The sequence below is a fragment of the Octopus bimaculoides genome, chromosome 20 (genome assembly GCF_046866305.1).
Source record: "Octopus bimaculoides isolate indiv1 chromosome 20, ASM4686630v1, whole genome shotgun sequence".
NCBI lineage: Eukaryota > Metazoa > Mollusca > Cephalopoda > Octopoda > Octopodidae > Octopus > Octopus bimaculoides.
This window is the reverse complement of record NC_142947.1, coordinates 24,459,258-24,477,612: the sequence shown is the minus strand read 5'-3', so window position 1 is coordinate 24,477,612 and position 18,355 is coordinate 24,459,258. Positions and strand designations below refer to the sequence as shown.

The window sequence follows — 18,355 nt, the reverse complement described above, 5'->3', positions numbered from 1 at the left end:
ATAAGACCACCACATGGTTTCGCAGCTAGCGACATTCCAACAGATTGTATAGTACCTGCCAGCCAAACTACATTACTGGCTGAAGTAACTGACCACTGTCCCCCTACTATGACTATAGTAAATAGCAGGCACAACTGCAATGATTATTGTAGAAGTGGTGGTAGTCAGGATTATATGCCAATGAAATGTGCCCTTACTGAAATCTTCCGAGAAAAAATAACTTTGGCTTCGAAGGACTCTCTCGAGGAGAGAGTATTCTCTACCACAGTAAGTAAAAAAAAACACCTGACACGGTATTAAAAGCTGTTAACGAAATTGGTGATGAACCTACATACTGGTAGATTAACGCCTGTCTATATTCTCTGGTTACTACTGTAAAACAGTACATGAATGATATTCAAAAAGTAAACAAAACCGAAATAACAAAGAAAGTACCCTCATGGGTTTTGAAGACAGGGAAAAAGATAACTGATTCACGAAAGACCATCAGTCATGTAATGATGCTTATTGCATGCAAACAAGCAAATCACTATACGTCCCACCAACAGAAAGTAAAGAAGGAGATTGAAACGATGTTTAGAGACAGGAAAAAGCGGACACTCACTTGCAAACTGATTATCCTCAAGCAGGAGGTAAAAGCTGTCGGTGAAAAACTCCGACATCAGAGAAGAATAACCGAGGGTGAAAAACTCCGACATCAGAGAAGAATAACCGAGAGAAAAATAAACAAAAAATTTAACCGTAACCAAGAAGCAGTATACAGAGACATGAGAGGAGGAACAGTAAACATTACGGAAGCTTATTCACGAGAAGGCATAGACTCCTTCTGGAGGAAAATCTGGAGTGAAGAGAAGGAATTTAACCAAGATGCTTTGTGGCTGGAAGAAATCCGAAAAAAGCTATTGTTCCTGCATTACATCCAAGACATACAACATTGATGGTGAAAGTCTTGAAACTGTGATCCAGAAAATCCAGGATGGAAAAGCACCTGCAAGAGACTTGATTGTTGGATATTGGCACAAGAAGCTAACATTCTACCGGCCATATCTTATCAATCTGTACCACCAAGCTTTTATTGGGAACAGTAGCATACTACACTGGTTAGCTCGAGCAGAGACAAAATTGATCCCCAAATGCAGAAGCACTCACATGGCAAAAAACTACCGGCCAATTGCATGCCAAAACTTAATGTATAAAATATATACAGCATGTTTAAACCTCTTCCTCCAGGACCAATGTGAAGCCAATAACATTATCACAGCAGAACAAGCAACTGGGAAGAAGGGAGTCTGTGGATGTGCTGAGCAATTGTTAATCAAACAAAGCTGTGATGCCAGAGGTGCGAGAGCATAGGAGGGACCTAGTTTCAATGTGGATAGACTACAAGAAAGCCTTTGACCCTGTTCCCCACTGATGAATGCTAGAAGCCCTTCAACTTACTAAAGTTCCAGTGAGGATAGTCAAAGCCATAGCTGACTTGACTTCATCGTGGGCCACCATCTTGTAACTAAACACAAAGGGTGAATATATTATCACCGATAGAATACAGTGTCGCAAAGGCATATTTCAAGGAGACAGCCTCTCTGTGATGTTTATACTTTCTGTAAACCCCTTGTCTTTCATGTTAAGGAAGTCTGAAGGATATCTCACTGGTTCACAAGGAAACAGAAATACCAAAATTACACACTGTTTTTTCTTTTTTTTTTTTGTGGATGACTTAGAACTTTATGCAAAGAATATGCATGAGATGAAAAAGAGCCTTAACTTATTTACAACATTCTCAAAGAATGTAGGATTGGAGTTGTGAAAACGGGGAAAACTATAAACCAGACTAGTAACATCTCCATTAATGATTTGACTGCTTCTCCTGTATCTGGCGAGGATTGTTACATGTATTTAGCAGATAATTTAAAACCTAATTCAAAATTTTTAAACTGATATATTCATTATTTTATATTATATATTTATACTTATACATATTTACATGTATTTTTACATATAGTTTTAATACTACAATTACTCTACACATGTATATATCATTCTGATGAATTTTCTAATATTGATTTCCTGATATTAATAATAATATATTATAAAATATATATACAATCGCTCGTGTTAAATACATAAATGCTTTAATAGTATTAATACTTTGATACGATAGAGCACTCAATATAAATTCAGTATATAATATTCTCATTGAATATATTTAACTAAAGATTTATATGTATTTAGCAGTTGATGAAAATATATCTTACAGTGGCACTTGTAACGAAACACGTGCCCCTAAAGAATATTACAGCCGAATAAAGAAAATTTGAACCTCAGAACTCTCTGCATTCAATGAAACAGCGGCCCACAATGTGTTTGCAGTGCCAGGTTTCATACCAACATTTGGGCTGCTTGATTGGGCGCTTGATGAGATACGAGCCATTGATGTGAAACCCGAAAAATACTAACAAGCACACATTATTTCCACATAAACAGTGATGTAGACTGCCTCTACCTAAAACGAAAACAAGGTGGAAGAGGCTTAACATCGACCTAAAATGCCCTTGAATGTCGCAACACATCCCTTCGGCAACATCATTTAACCACCAAGTGTCGAAGTGCATCCCTTGACCAAGTTTGCATGCATGAGGCTGGCAGCTCCTTGAGCAATACTCATTGTCTGATAAACTAGAACACATGCCCAAAGAAGTTGCACGACTCTACCCCAACGTATCATCAGATGAAAGGATGAGCCTATATGAGCAGAAGACTATGCATGGATATGTTGCTAGAAAGCTCCGTGATGATAGTCACATCGATCATCAAAACAGTTTATCATGGACCAATAGCCGGATTACTACCTCCCACTTTGAAGGGTATGCGTCTGCAATCCAGGAACAGGAAATATCACCCAAGTACCTGATGTACAAAAGGGATAAAGATGCAAGTAAGGCCGTAAAGTGTGACATCCGATGCAGACTTTGAGGAGTTCACACTGAAGATATCCCCCACATCATAAGCAGTTGTCCGAAAATGTCATTACGGTATTATCTATCGATGAGACATGACGCTGTAGCTAGGGCACTCAATAATGAAATCCGTCGGAAGTATAATCCCAAGGGCAAAGAAATATGGACCCACAATATGGTAGAAGCCATAGCCATTCATAATAATAAGGAATACTGGTGGAATGTACCAGTGAAGACCTCAATAAAATGTAATCACAACAGACTTGATATAATGATTTGGGATAGAGAAGAGAAACTGTTCACAAATTTAATCACAAAACATTGGTGGGTTAAGATAAAAAAAAAACACTTATCCAAAATACCGCGTAGTGGCACTGAACCTGAAATCTTGAGGTTTCAAAGTGAACTTCTTAACCACACAGCCATGCTTGCGTTTATATGTATGTATGCATGTATGTAAGTATGTATGTGCGAATAAAAATAGCTGTAGCCCTCATGGTCGTGTATAGATTAGAGTCGAAATCGTTATTTAATTATAAATATAAAGGAAGGAATTTAATGACGACGATGACGAGGATGACGACGACAAGAGCAGAAACAACAACAACAACTGCTGAAACGTGGTAAAGATTACTTTGATTAACTTGATGGGGCAAATTTATTTATTATTGCGTTTTACATCGGAATATAATTATGTAATTGTATATGTATACGCACGCATACATATATATATATATCAAATAATATATATGCTTGTATGTATATAAATATATGTGTGTATATATATATATATATATATATATATATATATGTGTGTGTGTGTGTGTGTGTGTGTGTGTGTGTGTGTGTGTATGGATATATATATGTATATATCTATATATATGTGTGTATATATATGTATGTATATATATATATATACATATCTATATAATATACATGTACGTATATATATATATATATATATATGTTTACACGCGTATGCATGTATGCTAATGGCCTTAGTTTAGCTCAGATTACCTGCTGCCTTTATTCAATATCCAATCAAGAAGCATAACATAAAAGACAAAAGAAGTAAAACGCATATAAAACAGTGTAACACTATCGCCACCATACAAATGTCATTTTTGTTGCTTTAAACTTAAGCTGTTGCTATGAACTTTGACTGTCTTCTTAAACTAATATAACTCTGATACCATTATTAGCTGACCAAGGTTTAATCTTATATCAAGTTAAGCGAGAAGCCCTCGAACATTTCCTTCGATTAACGAAGATTGGACATTTCTTTTATTTATTTCCTTCTTATAGATCAACCAATGAAATTTACGCTGCTATTTTATCCGACTAAAGGTTTTCTTTTCAAAATGTAAAATAGATTTCTGGCATATCTAGACGACATTGGCTCACCATTTGTCTAGATTAACTAGACTTGCTGGTTAACTATCTTATTAATTTATCCTTGCTAAATTAATTGACTCGCCTCGCTCATAAAATTCGTCGTTGGCAGATAGCCTTACCAAACTATGCTGAATATGATTTGCAGATGGTGCTTCTTTCACCTTTTACTCACTCTAAGCTTCATCGAAACCGACAGTGCTGTAGGTAAGTCACCATAAACCATTTCTCTCTTTTGCAAGTACAAATTACTTAGTAAAAACAAAATTATAATAATAATCCTTTCTTTCTTTAGCCATTAAATGCAATTTCATTCAATTTCACACTCACATACAATTACACAAAGCATTAACAACTAGTGGTGGATTTTACAAAAATATAGGAGGATGGACAAGACAGTCATAAAAAAAAAAAAAAGACGTAGTTAAGCTAGGAGTGTTATACAAAGAAAATTTTTTTTATAATTTGTGGAAAAATAAGGATATAAATTGCTATAAAGGAAACAAGATAATTTAGAAGGTATTTCGGGTTACCCACTCGCACACTAGCAACCACTAAGTTGGGTCGGAGAAGCCCGTTGTTTTATCCTTCCGATACTCTTCATACCGAGTTCTGCTGCAACTAAGGGCGTTGTTTACATTTTTGGATTTGGTAGGTTACGAAAATCGCAATGTCTTCGGCAAGAACTTACTTTAAATGTTCGTAACATGTTAATTAGTACTTTGCTAATAATCTGCCTTCACATATTCATAGTTCTCTTCCTCTAATAAATCGCTTCTGAGAATAATTTGCAGTCAAATACGTAACTCGCACGCAGATATACAGATTTTAGTGACCCATGGCTTCATCCAGCGAAGATGAATCCTTTTCACATTTTCTTGTGTATTTTCTTTGATGTTCGCTTTTTTTAGAGGAAATTTTTCCCCTGTTTTTACTTTACATGCCCTTTCAAACAGTTTGGAAATCTTGTTCAGCTTCCATCTGCGTAATTTCAGAAGGATAGAGTTGGTGATGGCGGTGATTATATTAAGGGAAACGGTATGCCTCGTAGATAGATCCAGAATGAGGAATGGTGTGACATTCTTTTGCTATCACTGGAACTTTGACCTGTGATATACAAACCGCAGGGTCTCTTGGCATACAACGAGTCTGCGCTTTTGCTACTTCTATTGCTTTACAGCACTTTCCTTTCTTTTAGCTTCTCCAGTTCTTCAGAGTAAAACGACCTTTGCTTCTACAAGCGTAGCAACTAGGCTTTTTACTCTGACCTTCGTTTCTGTTTGCAACAGGGCTCAGTTCCTCTATGTCAATGTGATTTTCGGGAATCATTAGGACTTGTAGGTTTGTAAGTCCGTTCTGATCTCTCCTAACTGCACATCGCCCCTCACTACCTCTAAACTGATCACCCTCCCATATTGCCATTCAAAAGTGACAGTGAGATAGACGTAACCATCGTCTGATCATCACACTTGTATTTGTCTGCCCCAAATATTAGGAAACAAGTGTACTAGTGAGTATGTGTATCGGTATTGTTCCCTGTTTTGTGTATTTTCGGTGTCAAAAGATGGTTCACGTGCCGGGACCTTGATTTTCTGCGCCTCTTAAAGGAAGAGAATTCCCTCACACTTTTGATATTACCTTTTTAACACTTTTGAAGGCTATGCAGAAAAACGGAAATGCTTTCGTTTGGCTAAGTGTATATATGTCATCGGTGTTGCTGTCGTTCAAAGCATTTCCTGTTGAGGCATGTTGTTGACATTCTTTAAAAAAACCTGTAAACAACTTTTTTCTTTGCAAGCAGCTCTATGTTGTCGACAAGCAAAGAGACACTGCTCTTCGTGACGCAGCTCGTCTACACAGACTGTTTCTGTGTAGACCCACACTAAAAAATTCTGTATAGTTTACAACAATAGCAAAGGTGGAGCTAGTATGCGAAATAGCGGACATGTTTTTGTTTGGTAAAGTATGTATGCGTCAATGGTGTTATTTTTCGTATTCTTGACATCATTTCCACTCGAGGTATTCTTGCTGGCGTTTTGGACTCCTTATCTACTGTTGTTCTTGTATTGTTCTGTATATATGAGAGGTCGAGTTAAAATTGTAAAACAAATTAAAACACGATATCGATATATATATATATATATATATATATATATATATATATAATAATAATAAAGGAGTTACGACGCAAAAACGTATATATTCAAATGAACATATTTATCTTCTTCAATATATATTTCAGTATAAAGAATTCATTAAGAGACTTAATAAATCAAAATTTATTTACACATCTTCAGGAATAAATATAACACCAGTAAACTACATTCGGTTTAAGAATACAAACCGTTCATGGCGAAAAAATTTCACAATTACAAAAACCGAACAAAATTTTTAAAGTTTTAGCAAAAAGAACGCTATTACCTACATGCACGCATCCGCGTGTGCGCCCGTACACACAAGCACACACGTGCACGCTCACAAGCATATGCATGCATACACAAACAAGCAAAATTCACAAGCCATAAACACATACACACACATACACATACACACACACACACACACATACACACACTTATGCACATACATACACACACACACATACATCCACATATATATATATATATATATATATATATATATATATATAAATATATTAAAAAAATTTTTTTAATATATTATAAAATTATATATACATATACACACACAAAAAAATAAATATGCATATACACACACAAAACACCATACATACACACATACACACATACATACATATATACCTATATATACATGTACATATACATACATACACACATATATACATATATGCATATATATACATATATATATATACATATATATACACATACATATACATATATACACACATACAAAACATCACACACACACATATACACACATACATACATATATATATGTATATATATACACACATATATATATATATACATACACACACACATATACATACATACATATATACATACACATATACATATATATATATACATATATATACATATATACACATAAATATATATACATATACATACATATATATACACACATATATATATATCTATACATATACATATATACACACATACAAAACATCACACACACACACATACACACATACATACATATATATATATATACACATATATACACATAAATATATATACATATACATACATACACACATACATATACATACACATACCCATATACATATATACACACATACACACATACATACACATATATACACACATTTTTCCACGTATACCCATGCATATGTATATACACTTGCACATGTATATGAATGGATGTACGAATAAGTAAATAGAGCAATAGCAGAACTAAAAATACTAAAACCCAGACCCTAATACCCGATCATAACAAAATTCAGCTATAGGAGAAAATAAACAATGAAATTATCTAAACCAAAAATAAGTATGTTTGCGAACGTGAACACATCTGGACCCATTAAATGTTAGTTTATTAATTAGTTTATGCTTTGAAAATAAAATAAAAAACAACTCAAGATTGCACAAGTTGCAATACCTCCTACCCTTATCGTAAGGGAAATTCCTCCCAATAAAAGAGCATTCTAACGAAAAAGTCTTATTTTGTTCTTTTAACCCCCAAATAAACCTACTAAGACTAGTACTAGCTATTTTACTCCTATCTCTAAACGTATTAAAGTGACAAGAAATTCTCCTACAAATCTTATCCGAAGAACAACCCACATAAACACTAACATCTGTATCGCTCTTAACCTTACACTGATACACTATATTCCTTAATCTCACGTTCCGACCCTCAAACCTTAACCTCCTGGGATTAGTCTCAGTTACCTCAATCTTAGAACCTATAATATTATTACTTAAGTGAGGGTCCTCATTCCTATTCATTCCATTCATGTGCGCGCATGAACGTGTGTGCGTGTGTGTACGGGCGCACACGCGGATGCGTGCATGTAGATATTAGCGTTCCTTTTGCTAAAACTTTAAAAATTTTGTTCGGTTTTTGTAATTGAAATTTTTTCGCCATGAACGGTTTGTATTTTTAAACCGAATGTAGTTTTCTGGTGTTATATTTATTCCTGAAGATGTGTAAAGAAATTTTGATTTATTAAATCTCTTAATAAATTCTTTATACTGAAATATATATTGAAGAAGATAAATATGTTCATTTGAATATATACGTTTTTGCGTCGTAACTCCTTTATTATTATTAATATAACTAAAAAGATCGATTCTTGAAGAGTCTACATACCTTCACTGTCGTTTTTTTCTGCTATTTTGGTGATGATTTTTTGAGTTAGCTTACCAATTACTTTTGCTGGTAGTTAATAAAAATATACATCCTCTCAAAAGGGCTAAAATTCACCCCAACTCCACGCAGAGCAAACCAAAATGAAGTGAAGGACAGTATAACAGAATTCTGTAGAAAATTAAGACTCACAGAAGCATTAACCAATCACAACACTGAAGATGACTCACTAGTCAAAAACAAAAGTGAGCACATCCCACACAAAGGTAGAAATAAAAATCTAGATGAATTCTGCAACCACATCGAGAACTTCCCTTACCACACCATGCATAAACAGACAGTTAACTCAAACTTTAACACTACACAATGGAAGGAACTAATAGAACTCCAAAATAATGAAGATATTACGATTAAGGAAGCAGATAAAGGAAGTGCAGTTGTAATAATGGACACATTATACTATAGAAACCTAGTAATCTCCATGCTGGATGACAATCAACACTATGAAAAAGTCACAAACTACACCCCACAAAAAATAATGAAAACCCTGTCCTCACTAATTAAAACACATGGAAATGAACTGACAACCAAGGAGATTGATTTTCTAACAATCTTCAAATGCAAGCCTAGCCTCTTCTATGGTCTGCCAAAAATACACAAAAGCCAGATCATAAATGAAACCATCAAAAAATCACCAAAGACATACATACATACACCGACCTAAAACTGCGACCCATCATAGCTGGACCAGCCTGTGAAACACACAGACTAAGTCTATTTATGGACATCCTCCTAAAACCCTTCCTTAAACACATCAATAGCTATATCAGAGATGACTTGGATATGTTAAATCACCTCCCAAAGAAAGTCAAGGAAGAAACAATCATGGTCTCATTTGACGTGATTAATTTATACACCAGTATACCTCATAATTATGGACTAGAGGCAATTCAGTTCTGGCTGGATCAATTCCCGAAAGAAATCCCAAACAGGATCAGTAAAGAATTCATTACTAAATCGGTTGAATTCATCTTACGAAACAACCACTTCATGTTTGACAATACTTTCTACCGACAAAAATCCGGAATTGCTATGGGCACTAGGGCAGCTCCAGTCATTGCGAACCTAACAATGGGTTACTTGGAAATAATAATATACCAGGAATCTTTATCCACCTTTGGAAACACCCTTTCCCAATACATAAAAGAAAATTGGAAAAGGTTCCTGGACGACTGTTTCATACTCTGGAATGAAAACACAGATGAACTCTTGAAATTCAAAAGTCTATTGAACAGTGTCAACCCAAACATACAGTTCACAATGGAGTACAACCAAAAGGAGCTCCCATTCTTGGATATACTAATTAAAAAAGTAAACCTAAAAATAGAAACGGACAGAATACCGAATGATACCTCTTAGTGAGCATATTGAGAAATGCGCAAAACAACTTTCTATCAATATGCCATTAGAACACCAACACAAATTAGATTAAATAAGGAAACCTTTTTCATTCAAAAATACAAACCCAAACTTAACCATTGCTAACACATTTAAATAAGGAAATTCATCACCCCACTGAGAGGGAAAAAAATATAGAACAAAACCATGGTAAATTAATCAAATTCTACCAGCTCCTAGATTTCGATTATCTCCCTTATACCGGAATAAATCCCTAATTACCTCCCACTATCTAGAACTTTTCTTTTCAGACTGGAGCGAACACATGTCACAATGAAGTAGAGAAATTTGAAAAGACAACACGAAACCGGTTATTTCTCCAAATACAATGTTTATATACCAAAAAAAATTTATAACATTTTTCTGACATAATTTAAATATATACTTTAACCATGTAACACAAGCCTTCTGTAGTTTTTTCACTCTTATCTTTTATACATCCAACCACGTGTTTCACATACCAACTTTCTCACCTATATATATATATATATATATATATATATATATATATATATATATATTAGTTAGTTAGTTAGTTAGTTAGTTAGTTAGCTAGTTAGTTAGTTAGTTAGTTAGTTAGTTAGTTAGTTAGTTTGTTAAATAGAATCTAGGCACATCAACATGTAGGGCGTCAGAAATGGCTAGGTACAACAACAGGGTTCACAGTGAGGTAAAACAACAATGAAGGTAACAAGTGTTGGTAGGAAATTGTAGATATGTAAGTACCAGGTTCAATTCAAACCATAAATCCAATTCATTGTTGTTATGTGTGGCGTAGATATAAAAAGAACACAAATGGGGTTTTAAATTTCCGACAGCTGTTTCGGTAGAATTCTATAGCCGTATGGTGAATCTTGTCGACCACCACAATGTGAGTAATATTTAAATGAGACGAATATATTTAACTACGTCACAATGTATGCTTAAACAGAAACCAAGAAGTTAGTGATAAATAGTAGTGTAGTGACAACTTATAGCAGACGACTGTTATACGTTCAATGTCCGGAGTTTTATCCACGCATGCGCAGGGACTAGTTCCGGAAGGAATACAGGAAGAGTCTCATGCGCATTCGTAGAGTTCGACACCCAGCTTTGGCGCCTTTTCTCAGTCTCTTCGTTGACTGATCTCCGTCGGGCCAAGACGTCCAACAGAGCTCTCTCACATGTCAGCACCAGAGCTTCACAAATAACCACGGAAATCATTCAGAAGGCGTCTCAGTAACCGAGGGCGACGAGCTACCGAATTCCCTCCAAGCGTGAACTGAATTCCACTGTAAATAAATATTGTTATGTTGTTCAGAATCTGCGTTCCGTTGTTTCTTCTAGAAATTTAATGTACGGAAGCGGTGTACACCTAATGGTGTATAACCACTTCCCTACAGTAGTATTCGAAGTCTATTAGATAACTAGTTTAAAGTATGAAAATGTGTTTCTAATATAATAAACTGTAAAAGTCCTAAGCTTAAGAATAGGAAAAATAAGAATGAAAATAATAAAAATCATAAACGCTGTGAAGCAGCTTCCTATAAAATCAACTCGAACAAAGTAGTTTGTACTGTTAGTTGAAGCATTAATAATTATAACAATAATAATAATAATAATAATAATAATAATAATAATAGTATTATGGGGGGACAGTCGATTAGATCGAACCCAGTATGAAACTGGTACTTAATTTATTGACCCCGAAAAGAGGAAAGGCAAAGTCGATCTCGGCGGAATTTGGACTCAGAACGTAGCGGCAGACGAAATACCTCCAAGCATTTCGCCCGACGCGCTATCGACTCTGCCAGCTTGACGACTTATTCGTGGCTTCTGGTATTAACTGAAGTGTTATCATGTACACTGTTTTGTCTTGGTATAAAAGATGAATCACAGATTTGCTTGTCAGTTGTTTGACCTTAACCAATTGAGCATGTCCCTTGGTGGTTGGCGATATATGCACCTCTGATCACAAGCAGAAGTAGTGGGGGAGCATCATAGCCATTTGTTGAAAGGAATTCTTTGGGGTTTGGATAATTCACCCTGAGAGCATGGGTGTTTCGTTCATCATCCTTAAATAAACCTTATTCAGGGACCTTTTGAGTGGGATGGGCTAGTCAATCTGAAAAAAAATTTCACTGGGCCCCACCTGCAAGGTCATGCGCTATTTATCTTGAAATGAAATCACCATGTCGCGCACATATCGTTGTGATGCATGTGCTTGGTGTACCCTTATCAGACGGGTAGTCATTATGGGTATATTGGGCTTCGTATATTTTACCCCAGTGTCATTTTGATAGCATGCGCTGCTCTCTTACTCAATAATAATAATAATAATAATAATAATAACAACAACAACAACAGCAGCAGCAGCAGCAGCAGCAGCAACAACAGCAGCAGCAGTAGTAGTAGTAGTAGTAGTAGTAGTAGTAGTAGTAGTAGTAGTAGTAGTAGTAGTAGTAGTAATACTAATAATAATAATAATAATAATAATAATAATAATAATAATAAAAGAATACTATAGACAAGTTAGATTAATGCTGAAAACAGCTCAGTGCGAAAAATACGATAATAGGCATTAACACTCTAGCCATCCTAGGTATAAGTTACAGCTACAATATCCTTAACTGGACACTAAATGAACTAATCAAAATGGACAGGAAAACAAGAAAAATAATGACAGGACTTAGGATGCACCACTCAAAATCTGACATAGAAAAGTTACACACACACACACACACACACACACATATATATATATATATATATATATATATATATATATATATATATATATATATATACAACGTATAGAAAGTGTAAGAGGTCTTATACAGCTAGAAAACTATTACAAAATTACCACCATAGGACTACAAAAATACCTACTTCAGAAACAAGGAAAACTAATACAAATAGCCACAAAACACGAACAAAACAAAAACTGTTTTCAGTCTTTAAGGAAGCTGACGAATACAAAAAAGAAGTCATACTACCTAACATCTATGAAGAAAACGAAGAAACAACAAGAGCTGTAAAACAACTGAAATCCAAACTAAAACTGGAACAGCAACGGATGATGATAAAACGATGGCAAGAAAAATCCCTACATGGTAAATACTGGGCTAAACTAAATGCAAAAGAAATAGACAGAAAAATCCCAGCAATGGTTGAGAAGCTCAGAACTCAAAGCAGAGACTGAAGGATTTTTAATTGCAGCACAAGACCAAAGCCTCCCCACCAGAAATTACAAAAAACATATAATGAAAAGAAACATAACAAGTAACTGCAGAATATATGGAGATGGACAAGAAACAATAAATCATATTATCTCTGGTTGCCCAGTCCTGGCTAAGAAAGAATATATTCACAGACACGACAGAGTTGAGACCTATATACACTGGAAGCTATGCCAACACTATGGAATAACAACAGAAAAAAAATGGTATAAACACACGCCAGAAAAGGTTGCAGAAAACGAGAAAGCAACCATACTCTGGGATATGCCAATACACACAGATAGAGAAATTAAGGCCAATAGACCAGATATAGTTGTCAGAGATCATCAAGAAAAAAAAAATGCTTTCTAATTGATGTATCAATATCAACACATGACAACGTTTCTCTAAAAGAAATGGAGAAACTTTCAAAGTACAAAGACCTGGAAATAGAGGTAACTTGAATCTGGAGTCTAAAAACAGAAACAACTCCTATCATAGTAGGCGCATTAGGTATGATCAAAAAAAGTATTCAGACAAATACATAACAAAAACAACAGTACTAACAAATATATATAACATACAGAAAATAGCACCAGTAGGCACCGCATACATCCTACGTAAAACACTTTCAATACAGTAATAATAAGAGCATCACAACAAACCACAGCATATACTCAAGGCACACAGAGTTGCACTCGGTAGTGCAGAGAAAGTACGTGATAAGAATAAGGCTACTGAGTAATAATAACGACGAGACAACAACAACAACAACAACAACAACAACAACAACAGCAACAACAACAACAACAACAACAACAACAATAATAATAATAATAATAATAATAATAATAATAAGACACCGAGAGCACTATACTGGCAGCGCAAAACCAAGCTTTGGCCACGAACTGGAGAGTCAACCTTTGTAATGAGGAAGTGTCTCTGCTGTGCCGCATCTGTAATAGAGTGGATGAAACCATTGCCCACATAAAACCATTGTCACATGCACTAGGCTTGCCCCAAACCACTACAAGTTGTTGCGACACGATCAGGTAACGAAAGTTCTATATTGGAAACTGTGCAAAAAATGGGGGCTAGAGAGAGGTAAGACGTGGTATGAGCACAAACTGCAGAGAATAGCGGAGTCTGAGACTAGCAAAATCCTCTGGGATTTCCCAATCCAGACATCAGGTGCTAGAGCATAACAGACCAGACCTAGTAGTGGTCGACAAGATTAACCACATGTGCTATATAGATGATGTTGCATGTCCCTTTGACCCACGAATAGTCAAGAAGGAAGGCCAAAAAAATAGATAGATACAACCCTTTTAAGTAGAAAATAGCCCTGCTATAGAAAATGAAGAAGGTGAAAATAGTACCAATTATTGTTGGGTCCTTGGAAACAGTATCAGAAGGCATCAGGAGAAATATAAAGGAAATTGGAATAGAATACCCAGTAGAACTACTGCATAAGTTTGCCTCCTTGGCACGGCCAGAATAATCAGGAAAGTATTAGCTGAAAATAACGGATAGCATGGTACCCTAGGCTGCAGGTAGCAAGCTTGCAACACATGCAAGGCTCCAGGAGTTCCAACAAAACCTGTAATAAAAAGAAATGATGATGATGATGATGATGATGATGATGATGATGATGATGATGATGATGATGATGATGATTTCAAATTTTGGAACAAGGCCAACAAGTTCGGGAAAGGAGGTAAGTCGATTACATCGACCTCAGTGCTCAATGATTTTATTGACCCCGAAAGGATGAAAGGCAAAGTCGACCTCAGCGGAATTTGAACTCAATGAAGATGGATACCTACAACCGTAGCTCCCCAAAATATGAAAAATTGATCAGTTAACAAGCTGAAATTTACCAGAAACCTGACAGAAACAATGTTAAATGCACAAAAATCCGGTAGTATAACATTTATTTGACACATTAATTTTGATTATCACATGGAAATATTCTTTTCTACTCTCGGCACAAGAACGTAGCGGCAGACGAAATACCGCTAAGCATTTCGCCCGGCGTGCTAATGCTTCTTATCTCTTTATTGCTCACAAGGGGCTAAACATAGAGGGCACAAATAAGGACAGACAAAGGGATTAAGTCGATTACATCGAACCCAGTGCGTAACTGGCACTTAATTTATCGACCCTGAAAGGATGAAAGGCAAAGTCGACCTCGGCGGAATTTGAACTCAGAACGTAACGGCAGACGAAGCACCGATAAGCATTTCGCCCGGCGTGCTAAGGTTTCTGTCAGCTCGTCGCCTTCACGTGGAAATATTAATTGAAATAACACGTGCGTAATACCACGTATGTAAACATGAAGTTTTCCTTTAATGGTGATAATGAAAATGGTAGAGATAATAATGGGAGTAATGATGGTAATAACAATAATAATGCGCTGTATCTTCATTAGTTTCCGTAAGTGACCAAGAAAGCGCTGCAGATGTCATATATATTTTCCATATATATCCAATACATTTTCTTTTGTTCCCCTAGAGGTAAAGGACTTGCGTGGAGGAATGGCAAGGTATCAGTATAATGCAGCGGACCCTTTATTACAAGAGGATATGACTGAGGAACAGAGGACCTAATGATAAGACTCGAAAAAATAATCATTACAAGAACAGAGACCGAACTAGTGAATTTGTGATGCTTCGACCGTGACAGTGTGAAACGAGTGACCCAAAATGTTGATGGAATCCTGAAGTATATTCCAACGTAAGATCTATCGGAAAATAAAGGGCTTGATTAAATCCGCTTCAAATTTGGTTGAACTGGTAGAAAAAAAAGAGGAACTCATGCGGACAGAAGAAGCCTGCAAAAAGTGGAGAATCGAAAGTGATATTAAAACCTTGCGTGAAGACCTGAATCGCATAGAAGAATGGTCTAATGGGCAATGGAAACATTCTAAGGAAAATTTGAAGACATATTTTGAAACGAAATATCACATAAAAAAGGAAGGGTTTAAAACTGTTATTGAAATCCTAAAACAACGTATTCAAGCAAATGCATTGAAAGTGCTTTTGATGGAACTGCGATATGTGTTCAGTGTAGCGTGCAACGTTACACTGAACGCATATCGCAGTTCCATCAAAACGGACTATTCATAAATAACGAGGCTGTTTTTAAGAGCATGGGTCGAGACACGGACAATATACCTCCTGAAGCAGAGTAAACCCGCTAGTTTTGGAATAACATCTACGAGCAAGATGTTTCACACAGCCTCAGTGCTGAGTGGATCCGAACTCCAGCGGCCCGAGACGCCAAGGCAGGATCATGTATCTATAACAACGGAAGATGTAATTGCACAGGTATCGAAACTACAAAGCCAGATAGAATCTAAGGCTAGTGGCTCAAGTGATTTGGGTCAATACAGAACGAATTGGTCTGCAATTAGACAATTGCCTACAGAATGGTTGCGGTTCCGGAATGGATAATAGAGGGAAAGACAATATTGTTGATGAAAGATCAGCCAATGAAGTTGGCAATTAGCGACCTAATGCTTGTCTTAACCTCTTCTGCAAAGTGTTAACAGGCATCTTCGCAGGGAAAAACAATCTACTTCCAACATAACGAAAGAGAGTCCTAGATCTCACTTTCTGCAGTCCTACGCAAAGTCGACGCGCATTACGAGCTGAGGAAGAATAGACCTCGTCTCAACCACCTACTCTTCGTGGATGATTTAAAACTGTTCGCAAAAAGAGAGACTGAAACGGAGAGACTGGTTGAGACTATAGATGTGCAGCAATGATTTAGAAACGGAATTCTGGATCTCAAGGTGTGAGGCGCTCACTTTGAAACGAGAGAAAAGAGCAGAGTGCATGGGCACAATTGTCAAACAGAAATTGAATGAGAGGCCCGGATGATGGTAGGTACAAGTAACTTGTGTTACTGAAATTGGACAATATCTTGCACAGAGAAATGAAAGACAAGGTCACTTCCGCATATTTGAAGCGTCTCAAATTTCTCTTGAAGTCAAAACTCAATAGAAAGAACCTTGTAACTGCCATCAACATATAGACTGTTGCTGCAGTTCACTATAGTGCACTGATTCTGAAATGGACACGAACGGAGATTGACTAACTCGATCGCACTACCCGAAAGATGATGACAATGCATGGTGGCTTGAACTCTAAGGCGAACGTAAACAGGAGTGCATCGACACTGAATGAAGAAACTTGACAGAGTATTTAGTAAACAATATATGGGAGAATGTACGAAAAAACAACGACAGACGAGGACAGGTGGTGTAAACAACAAAAGGATGTATTAGTATGACGCTCGGGAATACGGAAAGTCTTTAACGTTTCGAGCTACGCTCTTCAACAGAAAGAATACGGAGACAACAAAGAGAAAAACACGGAGAAAAAAAAATTGAATGTTGTTCGGTCAACGATCTATCATAGCTATTGCTGACAAACGGAAAGAATACAAAAACTGAAGATTTTTAGGTGATGAATATTCATGTTTAAATTTATAAATATTTACATAATAGGTCAAGCTTACACAGAGTACAAACGACAGAGAAAATTAAAGGGGAAGCGGTAAGGTGCTACAAGTCCGATAACTGTTTCTGGGGCACGGAGACCCATCATATGTTACAGCATACATATAATTTGTATATCAAACCCAACGTGTTATATTCAGTTTGTTTATCCGCATAATTACCTCCATATCTTCTCACTTGGATTCCTCTTATAACTATTCTTTACCCCGCGGAATTGGTCTATCATAAAGAGAATGAAGTCCAAGTTCGAATCATTTGAGCGTTACTAAATGTTTTCTATATCGAGAATCTCTGTATCTCATCTGTTGACTCTGTATGTGTGTGTATTCCATATGGAAATCTTTAGTCAAAGTGAATAAGGAAATGCCTTCAATCCAGTAGGCAATTTACATGTGAAAGTCTGTAGTATGCTGTGGAAAGTTTTATTAATAATCTATCATGTTTTGGTTTTCAATAAGGCATCTGAAAGGGTGGCTTTCTCAGGAGACAATGTTCTTCGCCCCTCTTCACGAGAGATTGGATCTTGT

At 36.1% G+C, this 18,355-nt stretch overlaps 1 protein-coding gene across 1 annotated transcript in view; it reads left to right on the top strand.

Moving 5' to 3' along the window:
- Nucleotides 1-4,045: 4,045 nt before the first annotated feature.
- Nucleotides 4,046-18,355, top strand: part of LOC128250356 (zonadhesin-like) — a 153,523-nt gene continuing 139,213 nt past the window's right edge. The window contains exon 1 of the mRNA XM_089338233.1: nucleotides 4,046-4,556. Coding sequence (XP_089194359.1) covers nucleotides 4,478-4,556 — 79 coding nt within the window. The 5' untranslated portion in view covers nucleotides 4,046-4,477. The remainder of the gene's footprint in view (nucleotides 4,557-18,355) is intronic.